At 37.2% G+C, this 16,210-nt stretch overlaps 1 protein-coding gene across 2 annotated transcripts in view; it reads left to right on the forward strand.

Moving 5' to 3' along the window:
• Positions 1-16,210, forward strand: part of LOC131959078 (thyroid hormone receptor alpha-B) — a 181,058-nt gene that overhangs the window by 123,878 nt on the left and 40,970 nt on the right. For both annotated transcript variants that reach the window (XM_059324181.1, XM_059324183.1), the window contains exon 4: positions 3,045-3,426. In XM_059324181.1, coding sequence (XP_059180164.1) covers positions 3,371-3,426 — 56 coding nt within the window. In that variant the 5' untranslated portion in view covers positions 3,045-3,370. The remainder of the gene's footprint in view (positions 1-3,044; positions 3,427-16,210) is intronic.

A 16,210-nucleotide genomic window follows, 5' to 3' on the forward strand; every position in this document is an offset into this window, starting at 1 on the left:
AGTTTAGGGTCTAAACGGAGTTCTCCATCCCCGTGACGCGGAGATCACCTAGCTTCCCTCTCCAAGAACGTGTAAGAGAATCCGTCAGTGTTTGTATTAAGTGTATTAATACTTCAGGATTGCATTCAAAACACTCAGCATGTGAAACTTTGTCTCTCTTAGAGTGATTTGCAATGTCAGCAAGTTCTCCAACCTAAACGACAGAAGAGGTCGTGTGTCAGGACCACACATTACGTATGTACTTATCACGGCTCACGTTTCACGGCTCGCGTTACTGCAACACGTCCTAAAAATAACAAACACGTTGCACACTCACAAAAGCTGCAGTTTCTATGGATTTATGTTATAAATATATAGGGCAAAAAACTTCCTGTAAGGCGTCATAAAAGACCGTTTAAACAGTAAATAAATGTGCATAAATGCCACAAGGCAAATAGTTACAAGGGTCATGTGACTACTGTAAGTTACATAAAAAGTGGGATTCATGTAACTTAAGTTAAAAATCCTTTACTTTTGTTTTCACACAGGATGCAAACCCCACTCTCTTGGGTGAAAGTTTGCCGATTGTTCGACCCATAAACCACCCCAACATCTAACCGTTGAAATACGTAAATATATCTTGTTTTTCGCAGCCTGTACACACGACCTATACTGATGTTTTTGAGGGGAGAACAGGTTGGCAAAGTATACAATGCACAAATGTTTTTGGGATTCTGGACTCATTGGGTTGAATTTTTTTTTTGCTTTCATTGGAAATCAAGGGACATGTTTTGTTGATGAGACCTTGCGAAATGCATGACACAGTAGGACAGGGTTTTCCAAACCATTATCGGTGCAGCACACGAGCCATTCTGGGTCAAATGATTGTAACATCAATGCAGAGAGCATCACAACTAAAACTAAATGACTTGTTCTTTAGCAAGTTTTATCTTTCATAAGTTTTTCTGTGTTGTTCATTGATTATCTGCTCTAGCTTTGCCAAATGTTTGTACAGAGGTATGATAACCAGAATAATGGTCGAAAATGATGTGAAATTCTTATTCTTTATTGAGAATGTAAACATTTTCCTGGGGGAGGAGTCGTATCAAGCCCCGGCTAAATACATGCAACTGAATCTTCCACAAACTTGATGGTAGTCGTGTTTACACCAAGTCATTTCTCTGTGCAGCATTTTGAAGATTCTCATGAGAAAGGTTTGATGGAAACAGAAAAATTAAACAATGCAACCTCTTTTTTATCTTTTTGTCTATCAATGCATCACACTGCCATCTTCTGACCAAAGTACGTTGCAGCAGCTTTGTTTATTTGCTCCAAACAAGTTGATGGAAACTCACTAATTTGCATTTTCTTTAATGTTATATTTCAAAATTTCACTTCAAAATTCTGTTAAACTCTAATGGAAACATAACTTTAAAGTAGAGTAAACTTTATTGTCCAAGAGGATAAATGTGTCTTGGACACAGTGTTATAGTCATATGATGTAGTCAACAACATGAAAACATCTTAAAACATAACTTGGCTTTACATTTTACACTGCAGCTTAAAGAACAACCTGTGAGAATGTGTATTTTTTCTGCACGTTGCTCTGCCGTGCTCAGAGTTGGCCTGACGGAGGCTGGAACAAACGACGGCTTCAAGAGGTTTGATTTGCACTTTGGCTCGCTGAGTCTCCTTCCTGATGGCAGAGGTTCACGTTCAGAGAGTCTGTGATGGTTTTGTGGTGCTTGTTTCGTGACAGCCTGCTCCAATAGGCTCCGTGAGGGCTCAGTCTCTCTTCACCATTACCTTCAGAGCTGCTCTGTGCAGGATGGTGAGCCGGCTTTTAAAGTTGCCAAACCATGCTGTCATCCCGTAGCTAATGGAGCTCTGATTGGCCGGTGGAACATCAGCACGATTTCACTGCTCGGTCCAAAACTGCCTTGATCGCCTTTAGAATGTAGAGAAAGTAAATCTGTGTGTTTTTCACAGCTAAGTATAAGTAGTAGTCTTGTTTTGTCTGGCCAACAGTCTAAAGAAAGAGAAAAACAGCAAATGTTCAAAGTCAAAAACAGTGATTTTTGTTTGCCTTTATGAACAAAAATACCCTTATTTCAAGTATTTATTCTCTAAACTTAGTGTTTGAGCTCCAGACTCTGTATTCTGACTGTGTTGACTGTGTCATTGTCCAATTGTGTAATTTTTTCCGTCCAACAGTCCAAACCCCCGAAATTTCAACCTACTATCATCACAAAGAGTGTCATTGTCTATTTTTAATCACCTTACAGTCAAAAATAAATACATTTTCCATCCATTATCTTACAGGACTAAGAAAAACAGCAAATATTTTCATTTTAAAAGTCAAAAATTGTGGGGGGGTTTGCATTTATGAACATAAAAACACTAATTTTAAATAGTAATTTCTCTTGATAATTTCAGTTTGACTGTCATAGTCTATTTATTTCCACCCAGCAGTCCAAAACCTTAAAAAAAGTCTACTCTTAAAAGAGGACTAAGAAAATTAGTAAATGTTCTCATTTTAAAACTCAAAAACAGTGAATGTTTGCCATTTGTGAACAAAAAGACCCTGATTTCACATTTTATTTTTTTCAGATTTTTATTTATCTTTTTTTAATTTATCTATTTTTTTCCACCCAACAGTCTAAAACCTGCAACATTTAATATCTATTATCATGACATACAGTGTTATTGTCTATTTTATGACCTTCCATCCATTATCATAGAGGACTAAGAAAAATTGGTAATTATTCTTATTTTAAAATTATTTCAAAAGTCAGTTTTTTGGGGCATTTTTGAACATGAAAACACTCATTTTCAACAGTTCTGTTGATAATTCCTGATTGACTGTCATTGTCTATTTTTTCCAACCAGCAGCGCAAAACCTTAAAAAATCTCAATCTACTCCTAATAAGGGACTTAAAAAGATGAGAAAATATTCACATTTAAAAGTCAAAAACAGTGATTTGTATTATTATTTTCTGCCAGTAACCTAATAGTTTCAGCTCTACAGAAAGTTTAACCTGACTGTGTTGTTTCTTGTCTTCCAGATTGGACCCCGCTCCACCCTCCGCATCCCTGAGACCGACATCCACCTCGGACCCCGGCCCCCAGGGGCCCCCAGAGCGACCTCCAGCATCTTCTACAGTTTCACACACCGAGCCACGCCGCACTTACCTCACCTGGACTCCCTCCTGGACCTCACACCCCGTCTCCTCCCAAACAAACAAACAGACAGAAACACAAACCCAGGGACGTGTCGACCCTGTCATGTGTCACTGACGCAGCCCTCCCGCCCGGCGAATGACAAGTGTGCATCCGAGGGTGGGGCTTGCCTCAGTCTCTCATGATTGGCTGCTGGATGGAATTAAGGTGAATGGAACACGCGCCCAAGGAGCAGGACCCTAACCCATCAGAGGGAGAAGAGAAACGGTGAGTCAGACGTCTAACCCTCCTGTTATCTTCCTTTCTCAGGAACAGCAATAATGTTTAATCATCCAAAAGTGTCAGAAACTAAAAAAATCCCAATAAACATTGTTTATATTTCATTAATAACTCCATTACTAACCATCTCAATCAATATTTAGTGCATTGGTGTTCTTTACCTCTCACAGATATGGTTCAATGAGGATAATTCACTTGTTTTTTTATTTAAAAATTCACGTTTTAAACTTTTTTTTATGTACATTGGAAATATCTACATGTAAAATACAATAGTTTTACATGACATTGACTTTTTTAAATATATTTTATTTTATATTTTCAAATTACATTTTTTTTTTTGAGTGATGTTGATAAATTAACACGACACACCTCTTCTGCTCTGAGTCAAATTGACCCGCTGACTTACGCTGTATATAAATAATTGACGTAGTGCCGTGACGTCACCTGTTAGTTTGTGGCCCGTTTGAGGCATCAAGTTCAGCGTTACACTCGTCGGCATCTTGTATCGCCATTTTATTTCCAAAAATGGGGAGCAGACCATATTTGAACTGTGGAGGAGCGAGAAGGATCTGACGACACTGACTACAAGCCTCTCTACCTCAACCTGACTGATTCATGTTAGCATTAACTGGAACATTAACTGGGATGTTAGTTTTGGCAAAAAACAAAAACAAAATGTACGTTACTTACCTAAGAAAAATGAACATCGACTCCTTGGAGTGTCTGTTAGTCCAACCGAATGCTGAACAAAACATTTTTTACTGAACAAAAATTTCAAATTTTTATATGTATATTACATTATATATAACTTTATTGACACCTTGCTGTGGATACGCATTGTTCTGCTTCTCTTCTGATGACGTCTCGCCTTGTTAGTGACCTGTCAATCAAAGGTAGCCACGCCCCAAATCATACAATTCTTTATCTCCTATTTTCTCCTAAATGGGGCCATTATTTACACTATTAACATCAAATTGTCTTGAAGGAGATTTTTTAAAAAGTGATTGAGACCACAGTGCTTTCCTAAAAAAAATTCTGAGGTTATAAATCAAGTGAAACGTTTAGAATGCAGCTGAAGGCACTTCTTGGTTGGCCTCACTGCTCAGACCCGGAGGTTGCCGCCTGATTGAAAGTAAAGCACTGTTTGAACCAGAGATTTTAAACTTTGAAATGGGTCAATTTGACCCAAAACAGGAGGGTTAAGTTGCTGTTTTTCAGAGTAAAAAATGGCTTTTTTAATGTTGTTCCGAGTGACGTCAGAAGTTGTTTAAGTCACAAAACGTTCTCCTCAAGAGCCCCGACCTCCTCCTTTACTGTGTCTGCTCTGATGTAAACATCCCGCTGAAACGAAGCAGGCTTCTCTTTCTGTTATGGTGCAACGGGGTTACGTATGGAGAAGGTTTTCTGAGGACATCTTTATTTTTCCGCCCCCCCTTTTTATCGTCTGAATCTTTCTCATGGTTGTCTCGGTTTACACGTCTATATCACGGACCCATTTTTTCCAGACAAGCTAAACATGAAGCGGTCTCCTTTTTTCCTCCTCGCCGCCGCCGCCACTCTCTTCCCCTCGTCTGAATTGTTTTGCAGAGAACTAGGCTTAAAGCTACATCTGACCTCCTCCTCCTCCTTCGTTTCTTGAGAAGCAGGACCAGTCAGGCCGGCCCGAACACAAACAAATACAGCACTGTTTAAGCCCCTTCTCATAAATGAAAACATAATATTAGTGGAATGGAGCCTGTCTCATGGTGCCGCTGCTGCTAGAGGAAGGGGCCCTCTGTGTGGAAGAGGCCTCTGGGTTAAAGGAAAGAGTTATCAGTCAGCACCAATCTGCTCCGGCTCTGAGAGGAGACTCCACTTAATGCACAAATATAGTATGTATGATAGTTGTTGGGGGACATTACTACGGTGGCCCTGAGAGCTCACATCGCTGCAACTTAAGAAAACACATGCAAATACACACAACACAAGCAAATTGAGAAAACAATTCAATTTGACAAACGACAACACAACACAATAAGAAAAAGCACTGTAAATAAACCACAGTGTTTCCAGAGGACACCTTAAAGTGATGCACACTCTGGACACGCTTGTGATATTATCACGTTATTTCAAGATCATTATAACGTTATAACGATGTTGTGTTTTGGTCTATTTGCAGCACTTTTTCTTGTGTTGTCAAATTGATGTTTTCTCAAGTTGCTTGTGTTTTGTGTATTTGCATGTATTTTCCTAAATTGCAGAGCTGTGAGCTCTCAGGGCCACTGTACATTACTTCCCTCAAATTTTAAAAAGTTGCTGTAATGCCTGCATCACTTCCCCCAAGAGCATCTGGGAGTCTAAATATGGGTCAGATGTGTAAGAGGATTAGTGTTTTTCACTTTGTTTAATCTTTATTTATACTGCTAATAACTTGTTGAGAAAGTAAACACTGCAAGCCAAAAGCTTATTTATACGGTTGTAACGAATATCTGTTTTTCTAATAAGATCATAAAACTCTAAATGTATGGCCAATCATGCAATCAAAACATTTTTGAAGTTTATAGTCATGTTTATTTGGTTAAAAGTCATGTTTACAGCATCGTGTATTTAGTCTGAAGTGGATGCACCTGAAGGCAAACTGTATTTTACGTCTCCACAATAAAACTTAAATGTTTGCCATAATACTAAGATCAATATGAGTTTATGTTATTAGGACCATGTGGAGAGACTCGCCGGCTGCCCAGAATGCAGCTCAACTTCGCTGTGTCTCCACGCGGCGTATTACAAGCTCGCGTTAAGAACGTGGATCCGGCGGAGCCCTAGCGGATTCCTCGGCTAACATGAACACCTGTCAGGAGATTAGCAGCACTGCCACTGGGGGACGGGGACAGTTGGTGCGGTCATGGATGTAGCACTCCGTACATTGGCCTTTTATTTTATATATATCTGATATGTTTGGCTGCAAGTATTCTATGTATCTGTGCAGCACCTGTAGCTGAGGCCGGCTGCAGCGCTTTGCACCTCACGGGTAATTAAAAGCACAAAGATTTAAGCTCCCGGGGCTTGGGGCTGGAGCCGCCTCTACATAGAGCAGATATCAGCGGTGTGTTCGGTATGACGGTGGATATTATTAAAGCCGGGCCCCTCCCTCCCAGCTGCATGATGTCAGCCTGTTGTTTTGAGCTGCTCCGGCCTTTGAAGTGATGCTATGGTTACAGGCGTGCAACACAGAGTCCAGCCCCTACACATATTGATTTTTTTACATGACTTTTTAAGCTAATGCATGTTAGTTTCTGCGTGGTTAAATGATTGCAGCTAAAAAATTATTATCATTATCAAAGTCCAGTCGAAAACAGTTATTTTTTTGTAGCATTAGTGGAAAAAAAAAGATTTTTAATCTCTTTTAATTTCTAATTTCTTTTAGAAATTAGAATTGATTTTAATTTATTTAATCTGACAATTAAACATTACCATAACATTGTATTTTGCATAATGCATTTCAGTTCCAGTCTAACGATTGCAACTAAAACAAATTATTATCACTATCAGTTTATCAGCCCAGCACCTGCACATATGGATTTTTTTTTTTTACCTAATGCATATCAGTTTCTGTGTGCTTTAAAGATTACAACTAAAAAATATTATCATTATCAATATCAAGTCAAAGTCAAGTCGAAAACAGAGATTTTAAATCATTTTTGGGCATTTATGACAAAAAAACACTTTTAATCCATTTAATCTGATGGTTTCTAGCGGAAATATTTATCTGACAATTAACCTTGTATTTTACGTAATGCATTTCAGTTTCTCTACATGTTTTCCACATCTAACAATTGCTGATTATTCCCACAATTACACAATTAATTGTAAAAAAAAAAATGTTCATCACCAAATTTTCCAGAGTTATCGTCTTATTTTTTCCACCCAACAGCCCACAGCCCCAAGAAAGATGGCTAATATTCACATGAATGAAAAAAGAAACTCTTTTTAAATTAATTTATTTAAATTCAATATATTATCATAGAGCACTAAGAAAAATGGTAAACATTCACATTTAAAAGTTAAAAAAAAACTGTTAATTTATGGCAATATTATGCAATTTCTTTTAAATTTCTGCCAATAAAATAATGGTTTTCATCTCTAGAGACAGTTTAATCCGACTGTTTTTTAAGATTTTCTTATCTGATAATTAAACATTACACATTGTGTAAAACATTGTATTTTGCATAATGCATTTCAGTTTCAGTCTAACGATTAGAACTAAAACACATCATTTTTCAACATTAATTTATCTGCTGATTATTTCCACATTAATTCCCACTGTCATTGTCTTGTTTTGTCCTCCCAACAGTCCAAAACCCCAAGAGAGACAGTAAATATTCACATTTTAAAAGTCAAAAACAGTAAATTTTGGCATTTCTGAACAAAAAGCACTATTTTTAAATATTAATTTAATGACATTAAAATAATGGTTTGAGCTCCAGAGATCTGACTGTTATAGTCTTATAGTTCTTTCCACCCAGCAGTCCAAAATCTTAAAAAAGTTCAGTCTACTATCAGAAAATTGTTAAATATTCACATTTAAAAGTCAAAAACAGCGAGTGAATTTTTGGGCAAAGCAAAAATCTTTATTATTTTCTGCCAATAAACTAGTTGGTTTCAGCTCTAGAGAAGTTTTTTTTTTATCTGACAATAAAACATTACAGTACTGTCATAGTTTACATACTCCAAGCTGCTGATTTGTCTCACTCTTATTCTCCGTGGCTCATTGAGATGCATGAATTGTTATACAGTGTGTGTTACGCTGGATTGAGTTCAAATGTGATATGTAGCTGCAGCTTGCATCACTTCTCTCAACATGTCACTACAGCTGATGCAAGGCTGCTTGCAGTGGGTTGCATTAACAGCGGCAGAGGCTTGCGCCATATTGGTGTGTGTGTGTGTGTGTGTGCGTGTGTGCGTGCGTGCATGTGTGTGTGTATCTAGGAATCTTTGTTGCTGATGTGCCTCGAGAGGCCGCCAGCTTTAATCCGCTGCACTTATCTGAGAGTCAAACATATGAGACCACATCACAGCACCCAGTTAATTGTCGGGTCAATTCCTTTCTGCCTAATGATTTAGTTACCGAGCAAATAAGACGGAAGATGTTTGCTGAGGAGAAAGGAATACAGAGTTAGTACATAATGTTCCCTCTTCCTCCTTTCAGAATGTCATATTCACCACAGGTACAACGTGTTGCACTCAGCTGTAAATAGCATGAGGTGGCTGATAATAACGCTGCAGTATCTGTGTCAGGGAACACAGATCCAGAGGAGTCACACATGGAGAGAGAACTGTCAAGGAAATGTTTGCATAAGAGCCCAACCGATACGGGAGTTTTAAGGCCGATACTGACTTTTGAGGAAGAGGATCAGGGCCAGAAAAAAGTCAAAATGACTAAAATAAAGAGACTCTTTGTGTTTGCTGAAGTTGTAAAGATGTTCACAGGTTCAATAAGTCATCAGACGAACATTGTTTTCTATCTGAACAGTTCCTGCAGCTACAACCTGATTTTCATCAATGTCATAAAACCAATCAATAATGGGGTGATCAATAACAATATTTAAGGTGCAGTAGAACTAAAATCCCCCCGACACTTAAATGAGATATTCTTGGAAGACGCTGACAACAAATATTCACATTTTAAAAGTTAAAAATAGTGAATTTCAACTTTAACTCAACACTGAGATAGTTTAATCTGACTGTTTTTTTAAGGTTTTTTTATCTGACAATCAAACATTGCAATAACATAGTATTTTACATAATGCATTTCAGTTTCTGTGCATGTTTTTCACAACTGACGATTGCAACTAAAACTAATATTTTTCACAATCAATTTATCTGCTGATTATTCCCACTGTCATTGTCCTCCCAACAGCCCAAAATGCTGAGAAAGACAGAAAATATTCACATTTTAAAAGCCAAAAACAGTAAGATTTTGGCATTTATGAGCAAAAAACCCAACCGTCATTTTGAATATTAATTTAATGATGATACATGAACTTATGGTTTCAGCTCCAGAGGCAGTGAAATCTAACTGTGTCATTGTGAATTATTCTCCGCCCAGAGGTACAAAGCCCCAAAATGTTAATTTCATGTATCATAGAGGAGTATGAAAATTTGCAAATGTTCATATTTTTAAAAAATAAAAATAAAAAAGTTGTAAAGATGTTCACAGACTCAATAAGTCATCTGAGGAACATTTTTTCTATTTTTATCAATGTCATAAAATGAGCAACAATCACAATATTTAAGTTGTAGCAGAACTAAAATCCCCCCGAAACATAAGTGAGATATTCTTGGTGGAAGCTGCCTTAACTATATTGTTTTGGGGAAATCTGCTTTAATGTTATTTTAATGTTTTTAGACATACATTGGACGTATTGAGGAGAATCAGGTTGTAGCTCACAGTCTACTTTACTATCTCAAAAAGTGACTTCATTCTCCACATTTCAACTTTTTTGTTGGGGGAAAAATGAATTGATACATGCACCAATTTTTCCCAACTCTGCATATATACCCAGAGAGCTACTTTATCAAACATAAAACCTCATTTAAATAATATTTACCATTGTTAAACAAACAATGAGTAACACTGTCAGCCAATCCAAAATAATAAATAGAAATAAAATAAATAGCTAAATAAACACCATGAATGTTCAGTTTCAGTCAATTGATGACTATTAAAAAATCTGTATTATTTACTATATAAAGCTAAACTAAAACACCATTTCTAAATCACACCAAGCAACATTTATTATATGCATTATATATTGTTTATAATGGCACATATCGGACAGAATATTCACCGATAACATCTGTCAACCCGTATATATCTGTCGGGCTCTGATTTGGATCTTGACTCATATGTCAGTGATCTTGATCCCAGTCGGTTACTTTTAAGTATCTGACACTTCCAGGTCTGCAGCTGCACATTTCAAATATATTTAAGTTATTAAAAGCTGAACTGAAAATCTCTGCTTTGCACTAAGAAAAAAAGTCTACATCCAAGCTGTTCTGTAACGTGTTATCACTTATTTTTTAGTCTTTATTTTGAATGTTTTGTAATGCACATCTGTGGCCTTCACCGTCTCAAGAGGATTCGTCCCTCTCCTGTCCTCTGGTGTTTGAACTGTATGTTCCTGTTCGCAGTCTGTACATCTTTTGTGCAGGTTTCATTAATAAATGACTCATATTGGCTGTGCTGCTGTCGGGCCGCTCCTCTGAGTCCAGGCAGGGGCTTCAAATGCAACTGGACCCTGATTCTGACACGTGCACAGAGCTTGCTGCAGACGGAGAGCTGACTGTGCATTAAGGCGTCACACTCTAACAGCGGTGCGACAGCTGAGAACGGATCGGATGTTCTCAATATGGCCCCGTAGAGATACGATCAGTTAAAAAATGCCTTCATCTGCTCACGATATTAGGTTTTTTGAGCTTTTAATTGGGACTTCTTTCATCTAAAATGTGTTATATTACTTTGTTTCCTTTGCCTTGTCAGACTGTCTGACAAAAGTCAGGCTGCCCTTTAATGTGGACCACAGGCCCTGAGTGTGAGTGTAAGTCTGAGAGTAAACAAGACTCAGGATGTCCTGTCATGTGCATATTAAAGGCGTTGTTGTTCTGCTATGGATTGTGTGAAGTCGCAGGTTCTTTGTTTGCTGGAGGTTTGTCTTTGAAAGTCAGCGAGCGCTTTCAGGTGAAGTAGAAAGAGTTACTGTAAGTACCGAGATGTCTGTCAGAAGCTCTTTTGTTTGGTTAACATACAGTATGTGCTGTATGCAGTATAGGGGTGTGTCCTTAAAGCCTTCAGGTGAACCCAGTGACATGAATACCTGTTGCACATGTTGAGTCTGCGCCCTGCTAGAATGCATTTGCAAAGTGCTCCAAATATTTAAAAATATCACGTGTTTGGAAACAAAACTATTCCTGAAAGATTAACCTCATTTTCACCTGCAACAAAAATGTTAAAAACAACCAAAACAGTAAAAAAAGTCCTGCAGCAAAAGTTGAAACCGTAGATTATTTTACAGATAATTTCATTACACATATAATATGCAGTAAACACCTCTAATTAAAACTATATATATCTATAGATTAACTAATATTTTTATTTTTATTTTATTTTTTATTTTATCTATTTTTGTTTATATTTATTTTTACATTTTTTAACATACATTTTTTACCGAAATGATAACCCAATAAAAAATATATATTAAAAAAAAAAGTACTGTAAAAAAACTTTTTTTCACATAGGATTCAATTAACATTTGTAATAAAACTAATTTATTTGTTATGGCATTTGCACTAAATGTTAGAAAACAAACAAGAAAAAACAAATAATACATTCATTTTCCAGATAATTACTTTTTCTTCAATTAAAACATGAGACATTTTTTTATTTCTGCCTGTTGAAATGTTTGGCAAACCGCATTAATGCTGCATTTGCGCTGCATTTGTTCTGAGGACTTTCAGTCATAAATGTGGACAATAACTGAGAATGAATATTGCTGATAATCTCAGTAGCTGCAAGAATAACCAGTTGTGAAAAGTTCTTTGTAGAGAGAACGCTGGGAACATGTTGAGTTAATGCAGTGCGGTCTGATGGGTGTTTTGTTTGTGATTTGCCTGCAGATGTTCACAGGTGAATGAGTGCAAATGCAACACGTGTAAATCACATTAAACAAATCAGCTGGCTGAGATTCAGATGCACCTACTGATTGATTTATATATGACTCATCACACCAAGCAGCACAGTCTGTACCCAGTGGATTTAAAGCAATGTATTTCAGCTTGTTTTGTTTTCTTTGTATCAAGTAAAAATGACATTTAAAGAGGGCTATTATTTCAATACATATTTACCTGTTGTGAATGACTGATGTAATTGCATTGTCAACATGGACGTGTGTTTTTTGTACATTATTTTGAAGCTTTAGCTTATTTTTTGTGTTGTCAGGTTGTTTTTTTTATTATAATTGAATGGTTGTTCATTTTATAGAGATTTGTTTTTAACCTTGTTGACCGAAAAGCAGTTAAACACTTTAGTGCCCACAATGGAAACAAATGTTTGGGGAAAGAAACTGGGGCTCTACATGCTATCAAATGTTTTCCAGCCTCTCCTGTCCTCTCCTCTCTGCTCTGTGTAAATAGATTTTTCAGTGAATATTTTGTCACATGACCGTTGGTCTCAGCAGAATCAATCATGTCTTCACAGTGTCTCTGATGAGCAGAATTTAATGTTTTTAACAGGATCTGGTTAGTGCAAACGCTTTATTTTAAATGACACATGTAGAATAAAGAGATTCTAACACAAATATCAACAGTTTAAGCTTCATTTTGGTCACTTTTTATATCCGAAACATCTGTAACCTGAGATCCGTTCAAAGGGCGTCGGAAAGTTTAAACTCCGACAATGCCTTTTTTTTACAGTTTCTTTCTATTATATGTATTTTTAAAGCAAACATACTTTTCGTTCAAACCTACATATTTTTTTCCTTTACCTGTCGTGTTATCAGACTCGATTGAGATGTCTGCCTTCTCTACAATGTAACATAGACATAATGCGCTTGTGTTGCCAAAAGATACATTTGAAAAACTCTTTCCAGGATTCCTGACCCAGTTACACAAAATACTCCACATAGTGGGGCGGATTAGCTCAATATTTTACAACAATCGTTCACTTTGTGATAAAAGCATGAAATTTGGTAGATGTGTTGGTGAATATGTTTCGAACAAATCTGGATATTGGGCCACCTCAAAAGCGCCCCCTAGTGGCCGTGGCAGGCATTTGTTATACGAATAAATCAATGATGAATAAAAACTGCCCTTTTAATAATACCAACTGGTGATGAATTGTATATTGTTGGAAAGCCTGATTAGTCACCTTTACAACGAGGTACAGCTTGTAAGGATCGTGCATTCATGGAATGAGCAACGGGGCTAAACGTGTGGGTCGCACCCCCCAAAAATGTGCATCCCCTGTGTAGTGGGGCGGATTAGCTGAACAATCGTTAATTTTGTGATTAAAGCATCAAATTTGGTACACTCATTGCTGAATACATGTTTAATGAATCTGGATATTGGGCCATCGCAAAAAAAATTCTGATGGCTGTGGCGGCCATTTTTAAAAATGGCCATTTAAAAGCGGCCATTTTTAAAAAATGGCCGTCGGTGGTTACTGGTGAGGAATGCTTTGCCTACCCTACAGCTGCTGTTTCATGTTTTCAGCACCACAAATATAATTTAGAGACATGTTAAAGTGACAAAAGCTTTATTACAGTCTAATAGAAAAGAACATTAACTTTGTATAACATTTTATTAGGTCTTGATATTCCCATTCACAGGCTACGGCCTCCTCTTTGGCTTGTATTCTTCTGTTGCTCCTTAAAAAGAAAAAATAATTTTCAATATTGTATGACCTGCAACAATAAAAACAAAACACATTTAGACAGAGAAAAAAATCATACATTTTAAAAATTCTACTAGGGTTACTTGTAGCAGGTTACTCTTTCTGGCAAAATCCTTGTACTGAGGTGTGTGACTTAGTCAGGCGGCTTAGCCAAATAAAGGGGACACGCCGGACAAGAGCACCACATTTTTTCCACATACTCTCTATCATTATAGGTTTCAATTTTAGTAGGAGCCACTTCATCAAGATTGCGGTGATGGCAGCCATATAAAGTCTATGAGAAATGCTATATCTTCCAAACCACTTAGAAGGTCAATCTTGGTGTCAAAATATACATTTTCTGGGTCAAGGAATCATTTAAAGCTATTGAGAATATCACTAGATGATTATTTGATCAAATAGATATATTCATTTTCACTCAGACTGGGCAACTCGCTTCAAGTTGCAGCAGGGAATCCTGAGTTGAAACTGTTTGGAATCAATGTTCACGGGAGAGTGTGGATTAGCTGCCATGTACACTGCTCAAAAAATATCAAGGGAACACTTTCATCTCATGTCAGATCTTGATCAACAAATTATTTATAGTGAGTCATCCAGTGATATTCTCAATAGCTTTAAATGATTCTTTGACCCAGAAAATGTATATTTTGACACCAAGATTGACCTTCTAAGTGGCTTGGAAGATATATTGGTTCTCATAGACTCTATATGGCTGCCATCTCCGATCTGCAATCTTGATGAAGTGGCTCCTACCAAAAGTTGAAACCTTTGGTGATAGAGAGCATGTGGAAAAATTTTGGTGCTTTTGTCCGGCGTGTCCCTTTCTTCTCAAATCTGGTCCTAAGCCGCCTGACTAACTGTGATGGAGTTATAAAATACATTTAAAAAAAAGAAAAAAAGAATCACATGGGCAAAGGAGACATTACATATAGTGTGTGTGTGCCTGTGTGTGTGTGTGTGTGTGCAGAGAGAGATGTCCACATTCCACAGGACATAATTTAACAGTGTCTTATTAAGCTTTCACACCCAACAGCCACTGATACATGTTCCAAGCTAACTAGCTAGCTTAAGTACCTATTTTTGCTATCTTGCTAATTTACTTTTCCGCCAAGGCCCATGATGATTGTTTTTCTCTTTAGCCTTTATGATGTTCATAGCATATTTTATTCATAATTATAACAGGTGAAATAAAATATTTAGACATACCTTGATGGACAGTCCACTGCACTGCTTGTCCCAGGAAGCAAATGCTAGCTAGCTCATTTGCTAGCTAGCTCGATGGCTAGCCCGATTGTGGTGGGGCAGGAAAAATAACTGAAAGAGTGTCTAACTGGATTTTTGTTAATTTAATATGTGTATTTACATTTTTTAATTTACGTTTGTATATTTAGTTTAAATTTTTTAAATATTTTAAGAAATAATTTAAATATTTTTTGTAATTTTAACGAAGAAAATGACTGCTATGGCCACTAGGGGGCGAATTTGCGATGGCCTAATATACAGATTTGTTTGAAACATATCCACCAACACATCCACCAAATTGTGTGCTTCTATCACAAAATAAACAATTCTTGTGATTTATTGAGCTAATCCGCCCCACAGGGGATGCACATTTTTGGGGGTTGCTACCCACACGTTTAGCCCCGTTGCTCATTCCATGAATGCACGATCCTTACAAGCTGTACCTCGTTGTAAAGGTGACTAATCAGGCTTTCCAACAATATACAATTCATCACCAGTTGGTATTATTAAAAGGGCAGTTTTTATTCATCATTGATTTATTTGTATAACAAATGCCTGCCACGGCCACTAGGGGGCGCTTTTGAGGTGGCCCAATATCCAGATTTGTTTGAAACATATTCACCAACACATCTACCAAATTTCATGCTTTTATCACAAAGTGAACGATTGTTAAGCTAATCCGCCCCACTAACAGAACTACATCTCCAATGAAAAAAAAAAAGTGTATTTTTGGGTGAACTGTCCCTTTAACAGAGTGCTTATGATTTGGAAATGTTCTAGAACATTATAGGATATTATTTATAGAAGCAAAAAAAATACACACAAGATGCACAATGCTGTGTAGCTAAACACAGGCTTAATGTATAGTCATTTAGGCTGCACGGCCTTTTTTTAAGTTTCATTGTACCGGATGTATATATTTGGCGATTTAGCTCCATGTTTATTATTGGTTTTGTGTGGGTGGTTGTAAACTTTTGTGTTTGGACAGAGGGAGTTGTCTTGCTTTCACTCAGTGGCATGCCATATCCCCTCCAAGCTCAGCCTGTAATTTAGACAGTGGCGGGATACATGAGGGAACAAAGTGTCCATTAGCGCTGGATGTAT

This window comes from Centropristis striata, chromosome 21, assembly GCF_030273125.1.
Source record: "Centropristis striata isolate RG_2023a ecotype Rhode Island chromosome 21, C.striata_1.0, whole genome shotgun sequence".
In the NCBI taxonomy this organism is placed as follows: Eukaryota; Metazoa; Chordata; class Actinopteri; order Perciformes; family Serranidae; genus Centropristis; species Centropristis striata.